The following is a 27,093-nucleotide window of genomic DNA, read 5'->3' on the forward strand; positions in this document are numbered from 1 at the left end:
TGTGTGTGTTATTATTTTGTGAGAATTATTAGTGTTTTACTATTACTATTTTTATTAGATTATTAGTGTTTGAGAACCACTACTTTAGAGGATTTTATTTTTCAAACTAAAATATTTTTGGAATTAAATTAATATATTTCATACTATTTTAAATAATAACATGCAGGTCATCAATTCTCCCTTTTTACATACACCATTTTGCCTGTTTTGTTAGATCATTTGAATAATGCAAAACTTACTAGTTATTTACTATCTGCAAGAGATTGTTTAACACTAAACTAGCTGGTTTGAATAATATTTAACTTAATTTAAGTTTTAAACACATTTCTCGCTCTCATCGTCTCACTTTTGGTCACCGAGAACCCCTGAACGCAATAAAAATAAATTTTCTGTCTCATCTAAATATCTGTCCTATCTTTTAAACATATGTTCGAGTCTTTCTTGTAGATATTTGTAGAACATTCCAACAATTACGCAATGGGAAAGTCTCATGTGAAGATGTTTCTCAGGTGTCACGTGACCTCTCAGTCAGGTGGGCGTGGCTAACGGATTCAGAGCAGACGAGCATTACCGCAGCCAGCGTCAACACTGACCAACAAACACGGACTCTATTTCTGCTGTTATTTAAAAATACAAACGTTGTATTTTGCTGAGCGTCTTCTAATCTGAAGGGTAAGTCTGTCTAGTTTTCTGTCAGCGCGTTTTATTTGCTAATTTCTAGCCGAATATCGTTGAATAACGCAGGTGGATGGAAATGGCGCTAATGTTGTCATGTTGTTTGGCGGTGCGCAAAATCAAGGTTTATGTTTCACGCGAATACATGTTTACAACAAGCTCTGTCATTTTTGTCGTCTTCGAGATATCCTTTTATGCTGTCATTTTGTTATGTTTGACATTAGATATGTTACAACAAATGTGGTTGGTTCATATCATAATGACGATATATGCAGCGGGCCGCCCGTTATATCAGAAAGATTAAGACAGATTTATTGTTAGGTTAGCCTAGCCTAATCCTGCTTTTAATGAGCTAATGACATGGCTTACTTAAGTAAGATTTTATTTTAGATTTTTGAATGGATATGAAAGGAAGGGATCCTCCTGACATGATAAATAGCCTATGTTGCTGAATAGAGGAAAGTGTGGTATTTAAATGTTTACATCAGTGTCTCATATGGCTCATTAAAATGGTTTATTTAAACCTCGAGGGTTTATGTGTAAAATATTAAATAATTGGAGCCACTTCAGATCTTTTTATGTTTAAAAAACTTTGATCTGGGTACTAGTTACGCCTAATAATAGTAATTTAATAACGTTACAGTTTGAATGGGCTGATGCTGATCACATAATCTGTGTGGCAAGCCGTTTTAACATTTATTCTTATCCTAACTAGTCTTGTTTCAGTTACTGTTACTTACATCTTAATTAATAGTGTGTAATCCAATAGTGTAATCCATTTTTCGGTTTAACTACTAGGCCTAACTGTTCATTAAATACTAGTACTCGTTCTTTAGACACTAGTACTTGTTAAGTGTCATAAGACATGTTTCTAGTTACTGTTGGGATGGATGCTGGTAAATAGTATAGTGTAAATAAGCCTGCCAAAAATGGCTAAAAAAAAAAAGAATTCGAATTTTATACTAAAATATTACTAATATTCTAATTTAAAAGGCATAATTTCATTTATGGGGAAAAGCTTTTGGTTTGTCTCCTGAGGCCACAAGATACTGTATTAATGCTCTCTGCATTAAAGTCCCCCTGTAGTCAATCATTTTATCCCTTAAAACTCATCTTTGATAACAAAAATGACATATTTAAACGTTTTTCCTTCACACCTTAAAATAGCTTGAATGTAACTTGACACCCTTGCTTCATTGTTAGAAATGCTTTGAACAACAACAACAAAAAAGGTATATAGTTCATCATAGCATTTGTGACGTAGAGAACAGATCAACTGCGATTTCAAAGCGTGTGTTTGAGACTGTCTTTGGTTCACTGCAGTTTTAAAGAGAAAATATTCAGCAATGGTGTCGACTTATGAATTTACACATGGTTAAACCATATAGACATATAAACAACAATAAAAACTTGATTTTCATCACAGGGGTTCTTTGAATAATTGTTTAATATTATTATCACATCTCCTGCGCCACTTATAAATCTGCCTGACGCACACATACAATTTAATTTTTTTATTTTAAATTTGATTAAGATTTTAAATTTGATTTTAAATTTGCCAGCCCTACTGTCCGATAAATAAATACTAGAAAAACTGGAATAGATATTAACTATTGGTTATATACTATTACCTACTGAATAGTAACTAGTAAAACTGTTCTAGGCACCAGAAGTAATTAGAATACATAGTATTCTACACTACTGAAATAAGTACTAGTACTGTATCTAATAAATAAATAAATACTAGTATCTATTTAATAGTGAAATAATGAATTTGAGAGAAAAAGTATTTTTAAAAAAAGAAGTTACAAAATAGTTGTATAAATGCGTAAACGGCTTGCCATAAACAGTCTGTAATGATTTCTTTTTGTCAAGCGAAAGAACATGTGCAGTGTTGGTCAAATTCATGTTAGAAAACATCCAAGCAAAACAATCTGCTCACATGTCTAACGTGCAAGACTTTGATAAGCACCGCCGCTTTCTATCAGCATGACGTTGCATTTTATTGGCATTCCCCTCATCATGTGATTTGGCTCGTGACGCTGGAGCCCAGTGAGATTTGCCAATGAAATCTTCAATTGTACATTTTATTTTTACATTTTATTTGTGCATTCTCAGTTCTCACTATTTGCCAAGTCACCACCACCTTCTCCCCTCCCTGGATAACATTCAGGCCTACTCATCATCCCGGTTTTACCCGTCTCAGCATATTTCACAGCTCAATACCCATGTCCGTTTCCCCAGCCTTGCTTGACATTGGTATTGTGTATTGCTTTTCAGTAAGGGGCTGTAAAACTTAAAACACACAGTTTTTCAAACAGCGGGTGTTGCCGATCTGTCCTGCGCAAACCACTCTTCTCTTGTCTGGTAGTTGCGCTGTTTTCTGTTGGCCTGGGGCTTTTCAGTAGAGATGACTAAATGCTGGAGTATGGCATTTATCAGATGGAGATGGACAATTACAAATGTCTGCTCAGCCACTCTTTAGTCTTATCTGGTTTAGCTCAGTTCCTGTGCATGGGTTAGGTGTGTTTTGTTGGCCATTATATGTTCATGGATGCATGCAATTGTTCGGTCATACCCTATAGCCAATGCAATAACGTAGGGTTGCACCGATATTTACATTTTGGCCGATACCGATAACCGATAATTCTTTATATTTGAAAGCCGATAACCGATATATCGGCCGATAAATATAAATCCAAATAATTTTTGAGAACCTGATTACAAAAACAAAAGTCTCACCATGTGCCAAGCACACAATTATAATGATGTTCTCATTATACATTTATGATAAATGGCCGATCCCGATATGGTGGCCGATATATCGTGCATTAAAAAAAACATAATGTACCCTTTCACAGACTTTGAGATTTCTATATTTTTGAATGGTTTTGTAAAGTGCTATATTGGATTTTTTTTTCTTGTGCTATTTGAGCAAATGAGAATGCAAAAAATATATATATTTGATGTAGTTTCCATTCCCCATATAGAATTTTACCCTACTATGACTTGGGCTTTGAAATGTGAAATGAGTCCATTATTAAGATGCAGTTTATGCAACTATGAACTGCATCAGTTTATTTTGGGTAATGGTCGACCGATATTGGTTTTTTGATTGCCGATGCCGATATCTTGGAGAGCAGGGTGGCCGATGGCCGATATAAAGCCGATATTTTTTATATATATTTATTTTAATCAATATTTAATAAATTATAAAACAAAATTTTAAAATAAACATGCTTTTATACTTTAGATGGCAACTTCTTAAATTTGCAATCCTATTACAGTATTTTTCACAAAGTAATTGTTTAGAAATATATGAATATGTGAATAAAAAGAAAGTAAACACTGTAACAGGGCTCTCAGTATTCTGGTAATTTCGTTCTGGTAATCATATTTTTTTCAAATAAAGACAAGGTAACGCTAATTTTACATACAGCACAGTGAAAACGATATGAATATGACACAGTTGGCAACTGGTTATATATCAGCATATTTTAAAATGAAGGATTTAAAGTTTTTCGATCGCGTCTCCTGTGAAGCTGATCTTCTGTTCGCATTCACTCACTTCGCACGGACCGACCGTCACTTGCTGACAGTAATGCACACTTCACAAGATATCACAGCTGGATTCGATTAAATCTGCAAGGTTTGTGAAATTAAATGTTTATTAGATATTCAGAGATTTGTTTAAATGACGTAGATGCGCATTTGCTGAATGTTGACGACAAATGAGAAAGTATTTTAGCCTGATTGTTTGCCTTTTCTGTTACAAATAATATAAAAGCAAACGCTTTACTTTACTTACTTGGCATAAGTTACCATTTACTTACTTTGTTTACCAGTTCTGTCTAACAAAGTATTAGATATGACTGACAGAGATCGTAAATTAATGAAGACGGAGAATGTGAGTGAGCGCTGTTTGATCTGACATCATCTGAGGAGCTGCCGTTCTCTTCAGGCGCTGGTGTTCTCTCAGCGCCGCGCCGTCAAAATAAAAGTCCGGAGCGCCGTCAAAATAAAAGTCCCGCTTTCAACACATCGGCAAATCAGAAAAACTTATCGGCCGATGCCGATATTTAAAAAATGCCAAATATCGGCCGATATATCGGCCTTGACGATATATCGGTCGACCACTAATTTTGGGTAATGTAAATATTGTCGTTTAATCTGTGCCTTTCAGTGTAGTGTAAAAACGCATGTATATGTGAGCAAGGGGATGACATTTAACTTCAAACGTCTTCATCCACATGGATGTAAAATGCTGAGGTGGTGGTGAAAGTTTTTTTTCTTTTCACGTTTGGAAAAAGCTTTGGAGAAATATAAGGTGATCTCATTTGATCCAGTTTAATGGATTATTCTGTTGTGTGGCATAGTGCTGCGGCTGTGTGATGAATTTGACATAGTTCCATAGATTACAGAATGGACAAAATATCCATGGAAATAATTGAGACACACATTTGCTCTGGAACTTTGTGAGGCTTTCAGGGAAATCAGAAAATGTCATTTGACCAATTTCAGCTGCAGCCGATTTAAAACTTTAAGTTTAGACACATTTTATCATTCTTTTCTGCTCATTAAGGCTGCATTTATTTGATTAAAAATACAATAAAAACAGTAATATTGTGAAATATTTTTACAATTTAAAATAGCTGTTTTCTATGTTGTGAATATAAAGTGTAATTTATTCCTGTGATCAAAGCTGTATTTTCAGCATCATTACTCCAGTCTTCAGTGTCACATGATCCTTCAGAAATCACTCTAATATGATGATTTGATGCTCAAGAAACATTTATGATTATTAGCAATGTTGTGTAACAGCTTCATATTTTTGTGGAAGCCATGATTTTCTCCCCAGTCTTTTCTGTCACTTTTGATCAATTTAAATCATCCTTGCTTAATACAATTTTAAAAAATTATAGATATTTTAAGAGCCATATTTTATTATTAGTTATTAGAATAGGCTTTGGAATTAGCAAAAACACTGTCTGTATTTTATGCTTAACTTTATATGTTTATGAATAATACGTTGCTTTTATCTGTCATTGTTTCTCAAAATAGCCAAGTTTTACAAGAATAATAACAAAAAAAAAAAAAATTAAATTCTGTATTAGTACTCAATTCAAGTGTGTAGAAATGACAGCGCAAATATCAACGTTATAAAATTAAGTAAAATTACTCAACTTTTCTGATACTGGTGTTCCCATCATGCACTGGGCCTTGAATAATTAATGAGGTTGATTTCTCACTGTTTTCCAGCTGTTTTTACACTGTTTTATCATTGCTTTTGTTGTTAGGACGTGTAACTTCTAAATTGTAGATATGGTGTTTCACACAATATCTATTGTATTAATTACTCAGATGTTTCTGTATATAGCCTACTTTAAAAGTGTGGTTTAATTCAATGTTATATTGTTTGAGTGAAATGTATTGCAAAGGAATCTTCAACTAAATAGATATTACTCAACCTTTTACTAGACAAGTTAAAATTACTTATTTTCTTTGTTACTTTCACTTAACTTAGTTAAGTAGAGTTTACTTAATTCCATATGTGAAATTTACTATGCGTAAATTAAATATGCGTGCAAAAACTGGCCAAAGAAAAAATAAGTAATTTTTACTTATTGTTTTTTTCAGTGCATAGTTCAGCTTTTATTTAGGAAGAATGAAGTTAAATAAGCGAGCACATCTGGTCTGTAACCTTGTTCGCTGATGCAGACTGTGTTCAGCTCACTGAAGCATTAGCGTATGTAATTCCCTCTGTAAACGTAGCCGAGTAAAGTGTGTTTCTTTATCCGCCGCATCTCTCATAAGAGGATTTCTCTCCTTCTTAAACCAAGCTATATCAGAAATCCTCAGACTCTTTGCTTTTGCTGATTTGTCTCATTTGGTTTCTTTAAATTTGGATTTTTTTACTTCGACTCTTGAATCTTCCTGTATCATCATCATCATCTATATGCACCCATGTGATGATTAAATGATTAAATATGAGTATCAACAATCATAATTTGAACGACAGTGTCTTTTAATATTAATTGCTAGAGGTAATAACTAAAAGAATAATAAAGTGAATAAACAGTAAAATTATGCACTTTAAACAAGTGTGTTTATGATAATTAATACCAGTTTGTAACAGCAGACCGTTTAACAAAATAACATGCCATTTACTAGAAGGTTATGACAATATATCGCTGCAGTCTGTTTAAAAATATTTAAATATATTAAAATATTTTTTTTTTTTAAATACAGGTATAAAGATGTAATTGATGCAATCTTATGTCTCATATCTATAGTACCGGTACTTGTCAAAGGTTTAATAGACGCAGGTGAATCTCTGCCATAGGAATAAGATCACGTGGGTGTTTGAAGATCGTGACCCTTTAACGATTAATCGTGCAGGAATAAAATTAGGGGTGCACGATATATCGATCAACATATCGGTATCAGCAGATATATATTCATTTTACTGTTATCAGCCCGATAAGAAAATTTGCCCGATATATTAAAGCCGATAAATAATGGGTTATTTCCTTCAGCTGAGACACTTCAGATACGCACTGTTCAACATGAGGGTTTTGAATTGCTTGAAATATGATTGGAATCACTTTGAAAAGGAAAATGTGCAGCGCAAAATCTGTCATATCGGCTACATAAAATTATGATGAGAAGAACATTATAATTGTGTGCTTGGGACATGGCTTTTAATGGTGAGACTTTTGCTTTTCAGGCTCTCAAAAATTATATAAAAACTTATATATATAACTTTTATACACTGTAATAAATGATTTTTTGGTGAAGTAAATACTACTGAAAAAAAACTATGTAATTTACATGAAAAAGTTAGTTCAGGCAAGAATTAAAAAAACGAAGTAAATTCCATATCAGTACTTAATTCAAGCGAGTAGAAATGAAAGCGTAAATACCAACTCAATAAAATTAAGTAAAAATTACTCAGCTTTCCTGATACTGGGGTTCCCATCATGCACTGGACCTTGAATAATTAATGAGGTTAATTTTTCACTGGTTTCCAGCTGTATTTACACTGTTTTATCATTGCTTTTGTTGTCAGGATTAGTAACTTGCCATTTTGTGACATTGAGTAAATTTTCTGCTCAAAATGACACATTCAAACACAAAAACGATCCATCAAATGTTACCGTCATTGTGTATTGTCTACCAAGTATTGAGGTCTTTGCATTCACATGATGCTTAACATCTGACATGCTGTATTATAAATTACTTAGATAATCTAAGTAAAGCACATACTATAAATGACTGGTATAATTCAATATTATTGTTTGAGTGAAATGTAATGCAAAGGAAATTTCAACTAAATCGATATTAATCAACCTTTTACTAGCCAAGTTAAAATTACTTATTTTCTGTGTTACTTTCACTTAACTAGGTTAAGTAAAGTTTACTTAATTCCATATTCCAAGTAAATTTAACTTAAAGATTTCTAATTAAAGCTACTGATGAATATGTTTAGGTTTTTACTTGGCAAATCTTTGTAAATTTACTAGCATTTTCTGAGTGAAAAAAGTTGCCTAGCTTTTTTCAAGTAAATCCTACTCCAAATTTTTTTCAGTGTATAAATTGTAACGGAGTTCAGATGTTACGGGAAGAACCGGAACCGGTTCGGGAACCGGCGAACATTTAAAGACTTTTAATTACAAAAATAAAACAAATACAAAACGAAAGTAAAAGCCAGCAGCCCCTCACGGACGACTGCTGGCAACACCAAACATAAGATAAAACGCAGGCCTGTTCCTCTCTCGCTCTTCACTGTCGTCGCTCCTCCTTTATGTTTCCGCTCCTCCGTGAGAGATGCGAGACCGGTGCGTCGCGCACGTGTCGCTCATTATCAAACACGCCACCGGCCTCGCGCCGTCCTCCCACGGCCCTCGACCTCGTCGTGCTCGCCACATATATATATCGGCCAATATATCGGTTATCGAATATAATTAATTATCGGTTATCGGTATCCGCCAAAATGTTCATATCGGTGCATCCCTAAATAAAATAAAATGCTAAAATGTAATTTTTATTTTATTTTTATTTTTATTTTTATTTTATTTGTATTTATTTATTTTTTATTTTATTTCATTTTATTTTTATTTTTATTTTATTTTATTTTATTACTTTATATAAAATTATAGACCTATTATAATAGTCAAGATACATGTTTAATTTTATTTGCATTGAAGTCATCATCTGATTGTGAATGCACCAAGACTTAGATGACATCGCCTTTAAATCACAGTCAGCTGACAAACATGTTTGTCACAAGTTGAAAATTCCCCTTTAAATTAGACTTTATTCATCCACATATTGGATCATTCATTTTAAATGTATTGACTTTGACAGCAAATGTTTTGACTTGATTTTTAATGAGTGGTCAAGCCATTTTATGCTTTGTTTACGTACTAAAGCTGAACTCAAAAGACATGAGTTGTTATTCTCTCCATAGCTAATAAAATGATGCCTCAAATGAATCAAACCTCTGCTTTTAAGTAATTTGATTCCTCCGCATTGCCAATATTTTTCATTTCCAGTAGGCCAGTCATAAATATGAACCTCTGGAAAGCCCTAAAATAAATATGCTGGAATCAGTCAAGGTAATACCCATTCATTGCATGTCAGATAAAGCATCTCTGAAACTTGACTGATTCTTGAGGTTTGCTGTGATCTACAGAAAATAATAGCTAATGTTTGAGAGCTAAAATTGAATTGCTTGTGTTATAATGATCAGGACTTTTGTCACGGTCTTTGTTAAAGAAAACAATGTGGAATTGCTTTATTTAATCCGTGTGTTGAAGGGAGACGGTGGAAAACTGCTGAGTATAACCTCAAATGCTGAGCTGAGATCAAGTCACATGGGATTTGGTAAATGGGACGGTGTTGCATAACTGCTGTTATTCAGTGAACTCCTTAAAGGGGAATTAAGATTATTAATTAGTTAGTTTTTTTTCTATTCTACATTTGATATGATGTAGAGTAGTGAAAGGCCGATACAAGTTCGAGTAAACCACCGACTTTGAGGAAAATATGTAAAATTATTTGGCAAAAAAGGCAAACTAGAACTACAGGTTTTATTTCACTATGCAAAATAAAAAATGCAAATGCATTGAAAAACAAAACAGGAGAAAGCCGACGTTGACTACAACTTGTTAGTTGTTATTAATATTTTTTTATGACAGCCTGGAGAAAAATTATGTCGCACAATTTGTCTGAGAGTCATTATGTTATTCTGACTAATTTTTTATACAGTTGATTCATTGACATTTGTAAACATTACAGTATTATATTAGAAATGTTTTTTTATTTATCAGATAATAGGGGTGTAACGGTACACAAAAATCACGGTTCGGTACGTACCTCGGTTTTAAAGTCACGGTTCGGTTTATTTTCGGTACAGTAAGGGAAAGAAATGCAAACATTAAACTGCAGGTTGTTTATTACTATAAACTTTTTTTTAACAATTTGTTTACACTTTTTTAAACACTTTTTAATAAAATATAATAAAATAGATATAAAATTAAAAAAAGAATAAGAAATAAAATACTGCTGCAAAGTTCTCCACTAAATAAAATACTCTCAGTCTCAAAGCAATATCACATAATAAAATATAATGAAAAATATAAATAAATAACTATGATTACAGTGCAGCATTACCAATCCCAGCTTGTAGGCCTGCTCATATTTAAAAATGAAGGCTGGGAATCGATTAAAAAAAAAAAAAGAACTAATTAATTGCACAATTTGCTGTAATTAATTGCAATTCCTCCAAGCTTATTTCATTAATAATTAAACTTAGAATCACCTAATTAAATGAAACACGGGGAAAAAAGGAACAGAAAATAGCCCTATATTAAAATAATATTAAACATAAATATATCAATATATTATTATTTTTCAATAATCAATCAACATAATCAATTTAAGATTTTTTTTTTTTTTTTTCCACTTTTTTACTAATTATCAAAATAAAATATAGTCCAAAGCTATAGTACAAAGCTATTATTACCAGAGCATGTGATCAGAGCAGGTCATTTTACCATTGTTGCCAGCGTGACTATACCAGCTCAGCAAACAGAAGTCTACTACTGAGAAATTTCACCTTATTTGAGCGGACTTTGCTTTTCCAGTGCGTGATCGGTACATGATTGGAGTGTTTGGGCCGTTTTAACGACAGAGCAGAACGCGCAGCGCAAACACGGACTCGAACATTCAGCAGAGAGCGCAGCGGGCCGACACACACACATACACACACGGAACGGAGAGTGCGGCGGCGCACACGGAGCGGAAAAGCTCTTTTTCGCCCTGCAGTCTATTTCATTGGTTTAGGTTACAGTGACGACGGGTAAAACACTGGTAAAACATTAGAATCAGCTGCAGGGCGGGATTTGCGCTGAACGCGGAGACTTCCGCCACTTAATATGTTCGTGTGGAAACACGAAAATGTACCTATGTTCCGCACACAAAATATTGCATTCAGTCATTCGGTACACACGTGCACCGAACCGAAAGCCCTGTACCGAAACGGTCCGGTACGAATACACGTACCGTTACACCCCTATCAGATAATATTAGATATTAAATTGGTCATGCTAATTTCCCCATTTTTATATTATATGACATTTTCTGTCTTCGAGCACTGATTTAATTTTTTTTTAATTCAAAATAAGTTTTTTTATTATTATTTACATATAAGATTATAACGATAAAATTCTGTTGTATAATTTGGTAACACTTCACATTTGTTAACATTAATGTATTTTAACTAACAATCAGCAATATATTTGTTACAGTATTTATTCATCTATTTTTTAACATTAGTTAATATAATCACAGTGCATTATCTAATTAACAAATACAACTTTTGATTGTAGTAGTGCATTAGTAAATGTGGACATTAACTAAGATTACATGCTTTAGAAGTATTGTTCATTCTTAGTCCATGCTAACTAAAGAACAAATGAAACCTTATTGTAAAGTGTTACGTATCATTTTATCTTTTACACAACTTTTTGTTCCATTACATTATGTTCCGTCTTGCTTTTTAAACACAAGAACATGTTGTTTGTGAACGACCCCTTAAGAGGCATGTCATGCATATTGACAGGTTAAATCTAAGGATTTCCCCAACAACACATGCATTGATAAACACGCATGCATTAACGTGGACATGAGTGTCCATAGCAACACCTTCCCTCATCCGCACGACATGGGTCACCAAGAAGCCGTTTCGGCACAGGCTGTCCACTTTCACAGCGAGAAACTGACACCCACAAAGCCCTGAGTCTCTTGTGCAGAGATGATGTATGGTTGAGTGTAGTGTCGTTTAATGTTTATTCTCAGTGTTCAGTCGTAATTCCCACAGAATCATGCCCCTTTTGTGCTGAAACGCTCCATTATCCATGAGGCTTTGAGGAAACAGAGCCGGATTGTTCACTGGCGGATGGTCCAGTTAGAGTTGTTTTGATCAGATCATCACATGCACAGATTATTTTACCTGGAGTCGATTCATAGCAAGCAATTTGAAACTTTTTTTTTTCTCTCAGTTGGACCATTTTTATTCATTTTTAGTGTGCATAACCCCTGCACAGACTGCTTAAAAATGTTAAGTAGATCCGTTTTAAAAGTTGGCGGCAGTTTCATTTTATGGAAGGCATTTTCTGCCAAATTTAAATAAATAAATTAAATGATTAAAATGAAAATTAAAACCAGATTAACGATTTCATTACAGAAAACTGTACGCAAAATATGTGACAAAATTGAGAATGAAATTAAATGATTTCATTTTCACAGCATTATCCCTGTCAAATTGAAAAATAAAATGCAATTGGTGATTTCACATTTCATTTTCACTACAGTCTCGAGGCAAGACTGCCAATATTAAAATGAAAAGCCAAACGTGAAAAAGAAAGTACAAATACAGTTTTTACAATGCTCTTTAGTAACGCTCACGCAATAATAGTGACACAATTCAAATACAAATGTAAATTTTCGTTTTCATTTTAATTCCTCTTTTATTTCACAGTTTTCATTTTCGTTTTCATTTTCAAAGACAACCTGCATGCAAATTCTATGTTAATGAGTGGGTGTGGCTTATTCTAGTAACGGCGCTAGAGACACGCCTTCTGTAAAGCGAAGTCATCGACGTCCGTGTGCATGAGTTGAATGTGTGAAACGAAATTATTTTAATGTGATTATATTGTAATCGAGACGACGAGATATGGCGAAATCTGTTAGTGAGCTTTTGCGGGAAGCTGCCGCAGCATTAGAACATGGAAACAACCAGCCTGACCATGTTAGTTATGATGTTAGACTCAGACTAGACCATAATCGACGATGAGGTTCATTCATGTATTAGGCTGTTTTGGAAATTCAACTATTTGGGTGTACAGAAGTCTTAGTAACACAATTTCTACAACAATTATAGCCAGACATTAATACCCGCTAGCTTATAGTGCTGTATCTGAATAAGTCACGGCTGAAGGGCGTTGTTAGGCACGACGCGAATATGAAACATTGGCCGAGGTTCTCGGTTAAAGCTAGTGGGTATTAATGTCTGGCTATAATTGTTGTAGAAATTGTGTTACTAAGACTTCTGTACACCCAAATAGTTGAATTTCCAAAACAGCCTAATACATGAATGAACCTCATCGTCGATTATGGTCTAGTCTGAGTCTAACATCATAAAAACATAGGAAAAAAGATCCGTTTTAAAAGTTGGCGGCAGTTTCATTTAGGGCTGTCAAAATTGCTCAAAAATGACGTTCGAATATTCCCTCTAAAAAAACACACATATTCGAACTATTCGAACATCTGGTTGCGCATTTTGTCACATTACATCAATAACAGGACAAATTAATACAAAGAGACATAACTACTTGTATAGGTAGTTTATTTAAGTTTAAACATATTTAACAACGTACCTATACAAGTAGTTATGTCTCTTTGTACACATTCGAATATTAATTTTCACATTCGAAATTCTGTTTTTTAAAACCATTCGAATATATATTCGAATTTAGAATATTCGTTGACAGCCCTAGTTTCATTTTAGTTTTATTATAGTTTTATTACTATTTTGAAATAGCTTTTACTTTTATACAAGTTCATTTTTAGTAATTCTGTTGTGATTGTCTTTTTTTTATATTGCCATTTAGGTTTCATTTTATTTAATTAATTTACATATTGTTTTAGTTTTTATTAGAGATGCGCTGATGTATCGGACCATTTTTAGTCAATTTGAAACCATTTTTCATGCTATGGCTGATATGCCGAAGGTTTTAAATTGAACGGCCGATACGTTGGTGCATAATAAATAAAAAATAATAAAAACTAAAACTGAAATAAATTAAACCTAAATGTAATAATAATAATAAAATGACAATAGCACATGACAAAATTAAACTAAAATTAACATATTTTTGATTAATTAACTGCGTGAAGACACTGAGTTGTATAATGTCTGTTGCATAATTCAATGTTTTCTCAGGGTATAATAATTGAATGCTTGCTAAAATAAACTGAAACCTGTACAAAGTTCAGCAGGGTTCAACATTACAGGCTGCCTGGGGCTAGTAACTCGATTTGGTACTCGCTGTGTGAAGTTTTGTGAACGCAACATTGCCAGAAAGCTGCGTCTCAGACAGCACACAAACTTAATTGAGCTCATTTTTGCTTCTTCTTGCACTTGGACAGACACATTCACACAAATTACATCAAAATGCCCATCTTGGCGAGTCTCCTAGTAAACACAGTCGGTTATGGCTAAAAGTGAACGTAAACACACGTGTGTATCAGTATATTGGATCTGTGCAGCTCTTAAAGTGACAGCAGCATAATATTCCTGATGCGCTGCTGTCTGTGTTTTAATGTTAAAAAACAACAACAAAAAATCGCTCCCTGCTCTTGACTAAATAACTTTTGTATAACTTTTAACAAGGATTTAATTCATACAGCAGTGTTATCTTACATTTGATTACTTTATTCAATTTCTGTAAACTTAAAATTACTATTTGAAATTAAAAACACTGTTGTTAAAATCGGTTAAAAAAAATAAATCCTATCGGTGCATCCCTAGTTTTTATTTATTTACAGTAATTTTAGTGCTTCAACTTCGGTTTATTGCCAAGGCAACATTTCTCAAATTTGTTTAGTTGTACGTTTTTCAAATAATATTTATATTTTATTTTATTTCAATTAAAATAAATGTTTTGAATAGTTTTAGTTTTAAATAATAGTTCATATTTTTAACCGCAAATAAATTAAAATAAAAATAAAAATAAATTAATCCTAAATAGCAATATATTTTTTTTTTAAAGACAAAAGCATATACATAAAAATTACTAAAAATTTAAGTAAAATGAAAAATAAAAATAAAAGTGAATTCAAAATATTAATAAAACAAAAAATTAGTTTTAGTTACACTGCCAATTACAAATATTTATTGTACTATTTTTTTCAATGCTTTCCTTTTCTGTACATTTTAACCTTTTTGTTTTTCTGTCAATATCAGGATTCCAGTGAGGGAAGGAGACATGTCTCAGGAAAAGCCAAACTACCCTGTTATGGGGGAGAACAACCCCCTTCACAACAGTGTCTACGGGCCGCCCAAAGTTGATGCCTTTGGAATGCCTCCGCCCAACTACAGCCAGGCTCCAGGGGCCCCTCCCTATGTGGCCCCGGTGCCCTACGCCCAGCCCGCTTACGGCCAGCCCGGTTACGGCCAGCCTGGTTACGGCCAGCCCGGTTACGGCCAGCCCGGTTACGACCAGCCTGGTTACGTCCATCCCACGGCACCAGGGTTCGGCCCGGCACCGTACCCAAGCCCACAGATGCCATACCCACAGCAGCCCTACGCTCCGGGGCCGTACCAGCAGGGGCCCGCCCAGCCTGCCTTTGGTGTAGATCCGAATGGTAAGTACAATCGGGCTCTTTTTCCCTCCATCATATATGAGTTCGTCTCAGAGCGCCAGACGAAACGCAATAAACACTGTCATGTTCTCTTGGGTTCGGATGCTGGTGTTTTTGGGAACAAAATCATTCTGATGACAGACTTTGACTCCGGCGTTTCAGAGCCACCAAACCAACATTTGAGATGCTGTGATGCGATTGGTCTGCTGGTTAGTCCAGTTAGCCAATCACAGCCTCCATTGAGGCATAGTCACATTAGTTTTTTTGTTGTACACTGAGGGATTTATGCAAAAGTACCATTAGGAAATTTACTTGTTTTTTAACTCTGGAGATTTCCACTTATGGATTTTGCTTAAATTGCTATAAAATAATGTAGACAGTTTGAGTCATTTTGTTTCCGAATGACCGATAAGCCTGTGTATCCATCCACCTATTTTTATGCAAATTTTGTGATTTGCATAAATCCCTCAATGCACCAAAAAAAAAAAAAAAACTCACATGACTTTGCCTCAATGGAGGCTGTGATTGGATGACTGGACTAAACAGGGGATCGCATCGCAGTCGCATCGCAGCATCTCAAATGTTGGTTTGATGGCTCTGAAACACAAAGTCTGTCATCAGAATGATTTGGTTTAATTCCCTCAGAAGTGTTCCCAAACACCAGCATCCAAACGTCAGAGAACATGACAGCGTTTATTGTGTTTCGTCTGACGCTCTGACACGCAACTCATTTATGATGGAGGGAAAAAAAGCCAGATTGCAGAAACTTTTATTTTTATTACAGATATTTTGCACCAATTTCCCAGGAAGTGATTATTCATAAGTTCAGTTCTAGTGTTACTCTCTTAAGAGCAGTAAGTTCACAGGTTTTCAGGTTATAAATAAGTGTGTTTAGTTAATGTACTTGGTCCTCTTGGAGGTTATTCAAGGTAAAATGCTTTCAACGAAGAGGTCACTAGCTCTGTGAGTGCCATCAATATATAATTTGTTCTTTCCTTACCTCATCTCCAGTCCCTGCTGTAACAATTAGGACGTCTTTACAACTGTATTATTAAGAGGCCTTTCTGGTGCTGTTGAAATGTGCTTTCCCTTGCCAAAGCTGTAAAACTATTTAAAGGTGACATATTATGCTCCTTTTTACAAGATGTAATATAAATCTATGCTGTCCCCAGAATGTGTCTGTGAAATTTCAGCTCAAAATACCCACAGATCATTTATTATAGCTTGTCAAATTTGCCCCTTTTTGGGTGTGAGCAAAAACACGCCGTTTTTGTGTGTGTCCCTTTAAATGCAAATGAGCTGTTGCTCCGCCTCCGTTCAGAAGAGGGCGGAGTCTTTACATGAGCTTCAGAAACTCCAGTAATAACAGAACAGGCCAATCTCACTCATCCAGAATCCCAGAATCACCAGCAGCGAGTGCAGCCTTACGGAGAGACTCAGGAAGAGCTTCTGGATGTTAGTGGAGACATTTCTGTAGTTGTTGTGGAGTTACACTGATCATCTCATCATCATGTTTAACTTCTCCACAAGTGTCCACAGTTCCTGAGGTCTTTATAAGACAGCGGTGACATCTTCTGGTCAATAGTCAAATCAAATCAAATCAAATCAAGTATATTTGTATAGCGCTTTTCACAATACAGATTGTATCAAAGCAGCTTCACAGTATTAAAATAAAATAATACAACAAAGTTTGTTTCTAGTGGAATTTATTGATTGATAGAATAAAATTAAATATCCCCAAAATATCCTATTATAATATCCTATTATAAACACTTCACATTTGTTAACATTAATGTATTTTAACTAACAATCAGCAATATATTTGTTACAGTATTTATTCATCTATTTTTTAACATTAGTTAATATAATCACAGTGCATTATCTAATTAACAAATACATATATTGTTAATAATATAAAAATAGTGACTGAATAGTGTTCAGTGCTTGTCTGTGCTCAACCACAGAACAGCTTCAGGCTTTGCTGGATGTTCATCATTGCATTAGAACTGGTCTCTGTTGTCGCTTGTGGAACCAAATGTCGGCTGGTGTGTGTAAACGTGCAGATTAAGGGCCGGCAATATTATAATAAGATCCTCTTCATACGTCAGAACGGGAGCGAAATCGGATCGGCTTATTTTTTGACATGCTTGCAGAGAAGGCGCACCAAAACTTTTCACTTTTCACGTTTTCTGGGTTGGTAGAAGCACCGGGGACCCGATTATAGCACTTAAACACGGAAAAAGTCAGATTTTCATGATATGTCCCCTTTAAATTGGTCCTGTTCATCAGTGCAAAAGCTGGTGGCATTAAAAGCTTTGAGGGCGCGAACATGCATTAGATTTCACCCATCATCACATTACGGTTCGTACAAGGTGCTTAAAGTGCTAGAATTTGACTTTTTGAAATTTAAGTCCTGGAAAACAGCCATATTTATGAAAAGGTACTTGAAAAGTGCTTGAATTATTGAAAGACAATATACGTGATTGTGAAATTAGTGTTTACTTTTATTGATGAAACAATCTTTTCACGCAAAATGAACGCTCCAGCTCGTCTGATATAGATATAGAGCCATTTTGCATGGCTATGAGTGTAATATTGCTCATTAAATATCCAAGTATATGTAGCTTTCATCCTTCAGGTCAATCATATATTCATGTATATATCAGTTTGAATAAGGAAAGCGATATCTTTGTCATAGTATCATTTCAATGGTTAAAGTTACCACAGTCATTGCATGTGCTGCACTTTATGTGTACCATTTTGTTTTATTGTTTATTTTCATTGATTTATTTACCTTTTTTTTATAATTTGAAAGATAAATATATTGTTTATAGTCCTTGAAAACCAAAAAAGTAGTGCTTAAAGTCCTGTAATTTCATTTTACAGTGTCTGTATGAACCCTGTCACATTATATGTGTTTCGACAGCTTCTATTGAGAGCCCTGGATACCATGGTGGAGACGGACCCCCCTCTTACTATGGCAATGATGACTTCTCAAACTCTGGCTGGGAAGATAAGAGTATCCGACGGGCCTTCATTAGAAAGGTAAACCGTAAGGGACAGAATCACTGTATATAAATATTGTCTGTGTCAGTACAGTGTGTTGAAGCTAAACCGTCTCTCCTCAGGTGTTCATGGTCCTGACTGTGCAGCTGCTGGTCACCTTCTCTTTCGTTGCCGTTTTCACCTTTTCAACTGACGTCAAAGTGTTTGTACGGAGAAATCGGTGGACGTACTACGTGTCCTACGCCATCTTCTTCGTGTCCCTGATCCTCCTCAGCTGCTGTGGAGAGTTTCGCCGCAAACACCCATGGAACCTGGTGGCGCTGGTACAGATGCACATATTTACACTATTATTCAGAGTTTTATGTGTAATATATATGCAATATTGTTTATTATATATGTGTTATATAATTAGTTTATTATATATATTATATAATCTGTTTATTAATATATATATTATACATTATATATATATATATATATATATATATATATATATATATATATATATATATATATATATATATATATATATATATATACAGTACCAGTCAAAAGTTTGGAAACATTACTATTTTTAATGTTTTTGAAAGAAGTCTCTTATGCTCATCAAGCCTGCAGTTAAAAAACAAAAAACAAAAAAAACCCCAGTAATATTATGAAATATTATTACAATTTAAAATAATGGTTCTCTTTTTTAATATACTTTAAAATGTAATTTATTCCTGTGATCAAAGCTGAATTTTCATCAGCAAGTACTCCAGTCTTTGGTGTCTTATGATCCTTCAGAAATCATTCTAATATGCTGATTTATGATCAATGTTGGAAACAGTTGTGCTGCTTAATATTTTTTTTATAACCTGAGATACTTTTTTCAGGATTATTTGATGAATAAAAAGTTAAAAAGAACTGTATTTATTTAGAATAGAAATCTTTTGTAACAATATACACTACCGTTCAAAAGTTTGGGAACAATAACTATTTTTTTTTAAAGAAATTAGTACTTTAATTCAACAAGAATGCGTTAAATTGATAAAAGGTGATGGTAATGATTTATATTGTTAGAAATGTTTTTATTTTGAATAAATGCTGTTTTTATGAATAAATGCTGTTAACGTTTTACTCATCAATGAATCCTGAAAAAAGTATTCCAACAAAATATATTAAACAGCACAACTGTTTCCATCATTGATAATAACTGAGTATCAAATCATCATATTATGATTTCTGAAGGATCATAAGACACCAAAGACTAGAGTACTTGCTGATGAAAATTCAGCTTTGCATCACAAAAATAAATTACATTTTAAAGTATATTAAAAAAGAGAACCATTATTTTAAATTGGAATAATATTTCATAATATTAGTTTTTTTTTTTTTTTTTTTTTTTTAACTGCAGGCTTGATGAGCATAAGAGACTTCTTTCAAAAACATTAAAAATAGTAATGTTTCCAAACTTATGACTGGTACTGTATATATATATATATATATATATATATATATATATATATATATATATATATATATATATATATTAATTTGATATATTATTTAAAAAAAAAAATATATATATTATTCAGGGTTCTGCGAGTCCTTAAAAATTCTTAAAAAGTCTTAAATTTGGTTTGATCAAATTTAAGGCCATAAAAAGTCTTAAATCGTATAACAAAAGTCTTTATTATTTTAAGAGATCTTAAGTTTGGGGACAGAAAAACAGTGTCGGCGTGATTCAGATATGTGATTATTATATATGCGTGTTATTACATGTGTTATAAATTAGCTATACATAACTTTAAAAGTCTATGATTTATTTAAATAAATGTCCAAACGCTGTCGCACGTTCAGCAGGATCGCAGTTCGCAATCAGTGATTATGTTATGGTTTTTATTTTATAATATCTTGTAGGTGGTTGTAAGAGAGTATATTTATGTCTCTCATTTTGTTTAATGAGCAGCTGGAAGCATATACATTTCATAATAAGAGTCCCGGTGTATTTTGGGCTCGTTTATGATTAAAAATCCCTCATTATGCATATTTTTTGGTCCTGGCTATTATTGGTGTTTTGGTTACACAATAAACGATATCTGGCATTTAAATCGACGTAAACTCTTGCATCTTCGCCCCATCACAGGAAAGAAAGGCTAAGTACATTAATTAAAATTTTATTAGTATCGGCACAATAATCTTTTTATTTTTATTCTTCAAAAACACATAGTAACCGCAAAATGCAATATGGATAGACCACTACTTCACGTGTTCAATTTCAATTTCAATTCACATTTATTTGTATAGCGCTTTTCACAATACACATCGTTTCAAAGCAGCTTTACAGAAAATTCACGAGTCCACATTACAATTTAGAGTGATCTGTTATCAGGGGGAACTCTCCAAGTGATGTATTTTTAGAAATGTACATATACAAATCACAGTTAGCTTAAAAATGTATTAAACAATTCAATAATTTATGCAAAAAATGCATTTATAATTTAAGGCAGAAACAATGAGCTCATTGAAGTAATGTGTGTATTGATGTATGAGAACATTAACCAATTTCAATTAAATATGTAAATATTTCCTCTGTGTTTCTCAGTCCATCCTGACGCTGAGTCTGTCGTATATGGTTGGAATGATCGCCAGCTTCTACGACACCGATACGGTCATCATGGCTGTGGGCATCACTGCTTTCGTCTGCTTCACCGTCGTGCTTTTCTCACTGCAGGTTCGTTTATTCCCACAGCTCAGCGCTCGGGACCCTTTAACTGGCAGTTTCATCACTTCTTTATGTGCACTATTGCATTTTACACACGTCACCAAAAACATGATGTACTGTATACATTTAATGGATAGTTAGAGCTTACAGTCAAGCCAACATTTATTCAGACACCTTTAACATTTCTCACATTATCACAGTTTATTCGCTATAGTTTAGAAAATGGTAATAAAATATGAGCAGAACTCAGATGATATCTGACTGGTTTTGTCCGTCCTTCTGTTAGACTGTCTCACACATGAATTATGTTGAATATCTGTCAGCTGTTAAATTTAACTACACAATTAGATAATACCAGTTTAGCTCAACCAATGCTTCATTTTGTTCAGTCTGTGTGTAAAAAGAGCATTAGCAATTAAAGACAAAACACACTTCAGCAAAACATGATCAGCTCAAAGTTGTGAATCATTTTTGGTCCCAAATTTTTATAAATTTTACTGGTAGTCACTGTATGAAGAATTTATGGGTATATTATGTCATAGTTTTTCTTTAGAAAGATGATAACGATAAAAAATATAGTTCTAATAAACTAGATTTCTTCTGTCTGATTGACAGCCAATTAGAATCTATCCTGCTCTAAATGGCAGACATATATAATGTTGAATATAATGTATAATAATGCAATGGGGGGAATATTTGTGGGTCCTGATAATGCCAAATGTCTGATGTTACCAGTAGAAAGTGGCATGCATTATTTTATCTAGTGAGTGACAGAGTGCAAGCATATTCATCTAAAGTAATTCTGTATTTTCAGCTTCAGAATCATGAATATTTTTTATTCTGGTGTCACTATTGTCCTGTGCATTGGGTTTCCAGCACTTATAATAAAGAATGTTATCGTCTGCTGGTGCGGATGCTAATATAGTCATTGTTCTTGGTGTGAATGGGCCTTTAGAGCTTGACTGTTTTTTGTTTTTCATGCGATAAACCACCACTGATGACCGTTATTCTTCCCTTAAAACAGAGCAAATATGACTTCACCTCCTGCTATGGCGTTCTTTTCGTCTGTTTGATTGTCCTGCTCTTCGCCTCTATCCTCTGCATGTTCATCCAAAACAAAATCCTGCACATCGTGTACGCTTCGATCGGGGCGCTGCTGTTCACCTGCGTGAGTACCACTTTACTGAACCCCCATCTACACCTTGATTTACTTGCATTAAGGAAAACTTTTAAAAATGCATTCAAGCTGTCAGTATATTAATATATTCATGTGAAGTTGTACATCTGAGCTTCTCTCTCGGGTTGGATTGAGTTCTCTGCTTCACACACACACACACACACACACACAGACCTGCCTTCATCCCTTCAGCTTTTACTTTTTAGCTGCTTCAGAAACCATAATTTACTTTGAACTTTAGAAAAGACGTTTTATTGTGTGAATTCCACACTTCATTAAGTTACACAACTGTTTTCAACAAGATAATAAAACTGGATTTTCAAGTATCAGAATAGACACTATAGTGAATAATGATGAGGTAGCACTGGTTTCTCAGTGAACTGGACTAAGAGCTTTGCCTTTATACAGAAAGGTGAAACCTCTGGTGCAGTTTGGTAATTTTTGACTGAAAAAGTTTATTTTTTATTTTTATTTTTTTACTTCATCGGAATGGTACAAAACTTGGTAATGGTTTTGGCAATTGCTGTGTAAACACACACACACACAAAAAAAAAAAATAATAGACATGATTCGAAAAGGTTAAATGGTCCTGACAAAATAGTCACGTTTGTATTTTTTTGCGGTCAAAAATTAGGCGAATTTCCTCTAGTGGAAGCGTTTGGTACTGCACCCAAACTAAATCCTTCTGAAAGCTCATTTTTTCTTCAAAAAGCTTCAAATTTGGATTTGGATTTGATTTTCTCAGATCTTTAGAGTAAAATGTGTTTTGAAAAATATTTTGTATTATATATAAAAATTTAAAATGGAAAAAATGTTTTAAGTTCAGTTTTTTAAACTTTGTTCACTTCAGCAATAATCTGTCAAGTGTCGTCTTTAAAAAGAGACCAAACTTCAGTCTGTTGCTCAAAAGCATTCAAGATTTATGACGGTTTAAGTTGGACATTTCATTTTCAGGTCTATGCTCAAAAAGTGAATAAATGGATTATAACTTAAAACATAAAAATAATTTAGTACCATAAAGTCCTCTAAAAATACAAAATGTTAAATAAAAAATAGTACAGTAGTAAAATATAGTACAATCATTTCATTGAAATAAAAAAACAAAACAAATTGGTAATTTTTGACCGCCACACAAAGCACCAGAGGGGTTAAATAACCGTGTATGAATGGTTATGTTTTTTTTTTTTTGTGAGGTACATTTATAATGTTTTACCATCTGTCTTAAACTGGGTCACCAAACTTGGGCACTTTTAAAGCCTCCAATTTTCCAGTCGGACTGGCTGTGTAAAAGTCTTTCAGCATTTGGAACTCAAATTGTTGGAACATCAGGCAATTACAGGAAATGATGACACTACCATTCAAAAGTTTGGGGTCGTTATGCATTTATTTATTTATCAAAAATACAATAAAAACTGTAAAAATGTGAAATATTTTTACTATGTAAATCAGCTGTTTTCTATGTGAATATATAGTAAAGTGTAATTTATTCCTGTGATCAAAGCTGAATTTTCAGCATCATTACTCCAGTCTTCAGTGTCACATGATCCTTCAGAAATCATTCTAATATGATTCTGATTCACATTTCTGATTATTATCAATGTTGAAAGCAGTTGTGCTGATTCATAGTTTTGATACTTTTTTTAAATCAGGATTCTTTGACAAATAGAAAGCTCAGAAGAACACCAGGATACTTGAAAACGTCACAATATTCCTCATTATAATAATTCATACGCAGAATAAAGGGGCGGGGCCTGGTTGAGTTAGTTAGTAGTGTGTTAAACTGTCGGTTATGGAAAGGGGCGGGACATTTCCCAAACACACTCGAAGCGCTCGACCAATCACAACACATTACTCCACCCGACCAATCAGAGCACAGTGTGCTTTTCAGAAGGAGGGGCTTCATAGAGACAGGAAGTTAACAGAGCGTTACTGACAGACTGGGAAGAGAGGAGCTGCAACAATGGAGAATATGAGGAAAATAATCAACATTCAAGCAGGAAAACCTGTTCTAGTAGAGCCTGAAAGATTATGTAAATCTCTTCAGACATGTTTGACTGTGTTGTGACCTCGCATCTGTTAGAAAAGGTTGCCAAATGCAACCAAACGGTGTTGTCAGTCACACAACATGCTTGTTTGTTTCCTCACAGTTCCTGGCTGTGGACACTCAGCTTCTCCTGGGGAACAAGAAGATGTCCATCAGCCCAGAGGAGTACGTCTTCGCAGCTCTTAACCTTTACACGGACATCATCAACATCTTCCTTTACCTCCTGGCCATCATCGGGCGTGTGAAGGACTGAGAGAGAAAGGGAAGTGAAGGAATAGTGCATCACCTCACCTCTCCTCATATTCTTCATCTATTCCTCTCTCTCACATTGCCCGTATGTCCACATGTACAGATTGGTCAGATCAAAAAGCTCCTTTCTGGGCAATTACAAAAATCAACCTATAGAAATTCATCTAAGAACCCATTTGAATGTAGTTCCTCTTGCAGCGCTCCTGTTAAAACCCGCTTCTGTGATTCTGGAGATTTATGATATGATTCAACAGTTGCATTTAAAAGGCATGGCAGAAATTTCACCCTTTTGCACGAGTTTGACTCAACGAAAGTGCAACGGATGTTTATATGTCAGAGTAATGAACACTAATGTTCTCCACTAGTCAATATAAAGCATGATAGACAGACACAGATCCTTCTCCTAACATTTACTTCTGCACCGTCGCTGTAAATCGTCAAAGAAAGCTCCAGTTCTTGGCATGAATATCTGAACGTCTGATTGTTTCTAACATCACCGCTTTGCAACTTAATAAAACACTGATATATACAGTCCAAGATGACGAACGGTTGTACAGTTGACCGTATTATCTTCAGCATAACTATGATAAAGTCAAATAAAGCCTGTGTATAGTTTATTTCTCGTTCTTTTGAGAGGAAGGTGGGATGGTGAGGTTGTCTTAATCGTTCCCAAGGTCAGTATTTGAGGCTCGAACACTACACGACTCTCTTCTCTTTCATGCTGACTACTTTATATGTTTTGTTTTTCACTCAATAGATGTTTTGTTTTGTTTTTGTGTGAATGAGGGAAGTAGATTCCCTTGTTTTAACTAATGCAATTGGATTATATTGGATTATATGATGCTTTTGAAAGCATGTTAACTTTTGAAAATACCAGGATATTTCCTGTAATTTATGTTTTTGTGGTTATTTATGAGTTATTTATTGAACTGCAAGAGGGTAAAGGACGAAAGGTTCATTTTAAAGAGCGCAAATTTAAAACACAAGCGAGCATATTAAGGATATAGGGACGGATTTCTGTATATTAAAATTGTATACTAAAGAATATCCACTCCAGATGTGAATGTGAAATGTACGATTAATTAGTTAATTCATAGTAACATTGACTTATGTTATGTTATCCAGCCTTGCATGTGGAGCTGCTGAACACTAAACTGGCTGTGAAAGACATGGGTGAAGAAAATACTGACTTTTTATGTTTGTTTGTTTGTTTTAATAAAATGTTTGTCTTTATAACTAACTTCTGCATAAGTAAAGCTATAGTGGATTGAGGTGTGTGGAGTGTGTTTGGGCTTTGTAGATCTCTTTGCACTGTACATTTGCATTAAACTGAAGTTAAATTATATTCTCCTGCAGCCTGTTTTGTGTTTCATTACAAGAATAAAACGAGAGGAAATCACGACTGAAGTCTTGTTTTCTTGTGCAAGGCATGTCACATGACCTGAACTGTTGTGAGTTCTGAGATCAGTTATGCGTCAGTATCGTTGAAGGAATGTTCAGTTCATAGGGCTGGGTACCGAGTTCGATACTTTTTAGGTACCGACCGAATTGCCTCGATACTATCGAGTATCGAAAAATGACTTGTTTTTCGGTACCAGATTTCGATACCTAAGGGGTTAACTCGTCAACGTCAGTGCTCAAACAAATACATATGAAATGCACAACGACACGCCTAAAGTCGCTCACGCACATACACGCAAACTCTACACACACGAGACGCGCGGAACTCTGCGCACATACTCGTATGAGACGCGCGCACACACAAACTGTCCACGCACATTCTCATATGAGACGCGAGCACACACACACAAACTCGCGCACATACTCAGTGAGACGCGAACACACACACTCACAATACCCTAAAGATGTGGAAAAGTCGATCAAAAGTGTGGGTACATTTCTCCAGGCTCGATGCCAACAGCGCGCGATGCAGTATTTGCGGTAAAATAATTGCTGCAAAGACGGTACCGCGACAGATATGATGAAGCCCTTGACAGTGCACGGAGTAAACATAAGAGCAGAAAGTTGCTCCGTCTTCGACTGGTAAATGAAGAGATACCTTGTTGATCACTCTGACAGTGTTTATATTGCAATAATGACCTACTGAATGTACACTGCCGTTCAAAAATGTGTTGGTCAGAATCTTTTTTCAGTAAGGATGCATTAAAGTGATCAAAAATTACCTTAAAACATGTGTAATGTTACAAAAGATTTCTGTTTCAAATAAATGCTTTTCTTTTGAATTTTTTATTCATCAAAGAATCATGAAAAAATATCATAGTTTCCAAAAACTGTTTTCATATTTCT

At 34.3% G+C, this 27,093-nt stretch overlaps 1 protein-coding gene across 1 annotated transcript; it reads left to right on the forward strand.

Annotated features, from left to right (window-relative positions):
* The first annotated feature begins 526 nt into the window (after nt 1-526).
* grinaa (glutamate receptor, ionotropic, N-methyl D-aspartate-associated protein 1a (glutamate binding)) lies at nt 527-26,188 on the forward strand. Its single transcript, XM_084131163.1, has 7 exons — nt 527-672; nt 15,206-15,606; nt 18,530-18,648; nt 18,732-18,932; nt 21,197-21,325; nt 22,341-22,484; nt 24,641-26,188. The coding sequence occupies exons 2-7, from the start codon at nt 15,228-15,230 to the stop codon at nt 24,788-24,790; spliced, it is 1,122 nt and encodes a 373-aa protein (XP_083987289.1). The 5' UTR covers nt 527-672; nt 15,206-15,227; the 3' UTR covers nt 24,791-26,188.
* The last annotated feature ends 905 nt before the right edge of the window (nt 26,189-27,093 follow it).

The sequence above is a fragment of the Abramis brama genome, assembly GCF_963993115.1.
Source record: "Abramis brama genome assembly, chromosome: 12".
Taxonomy (NCBI): domain Eukaryota; kingdom Metazoa; phylum Chordata; class Actinopteri; order Cypriniformes; family Leuciscidae; genus Abramis; species Abramis brama.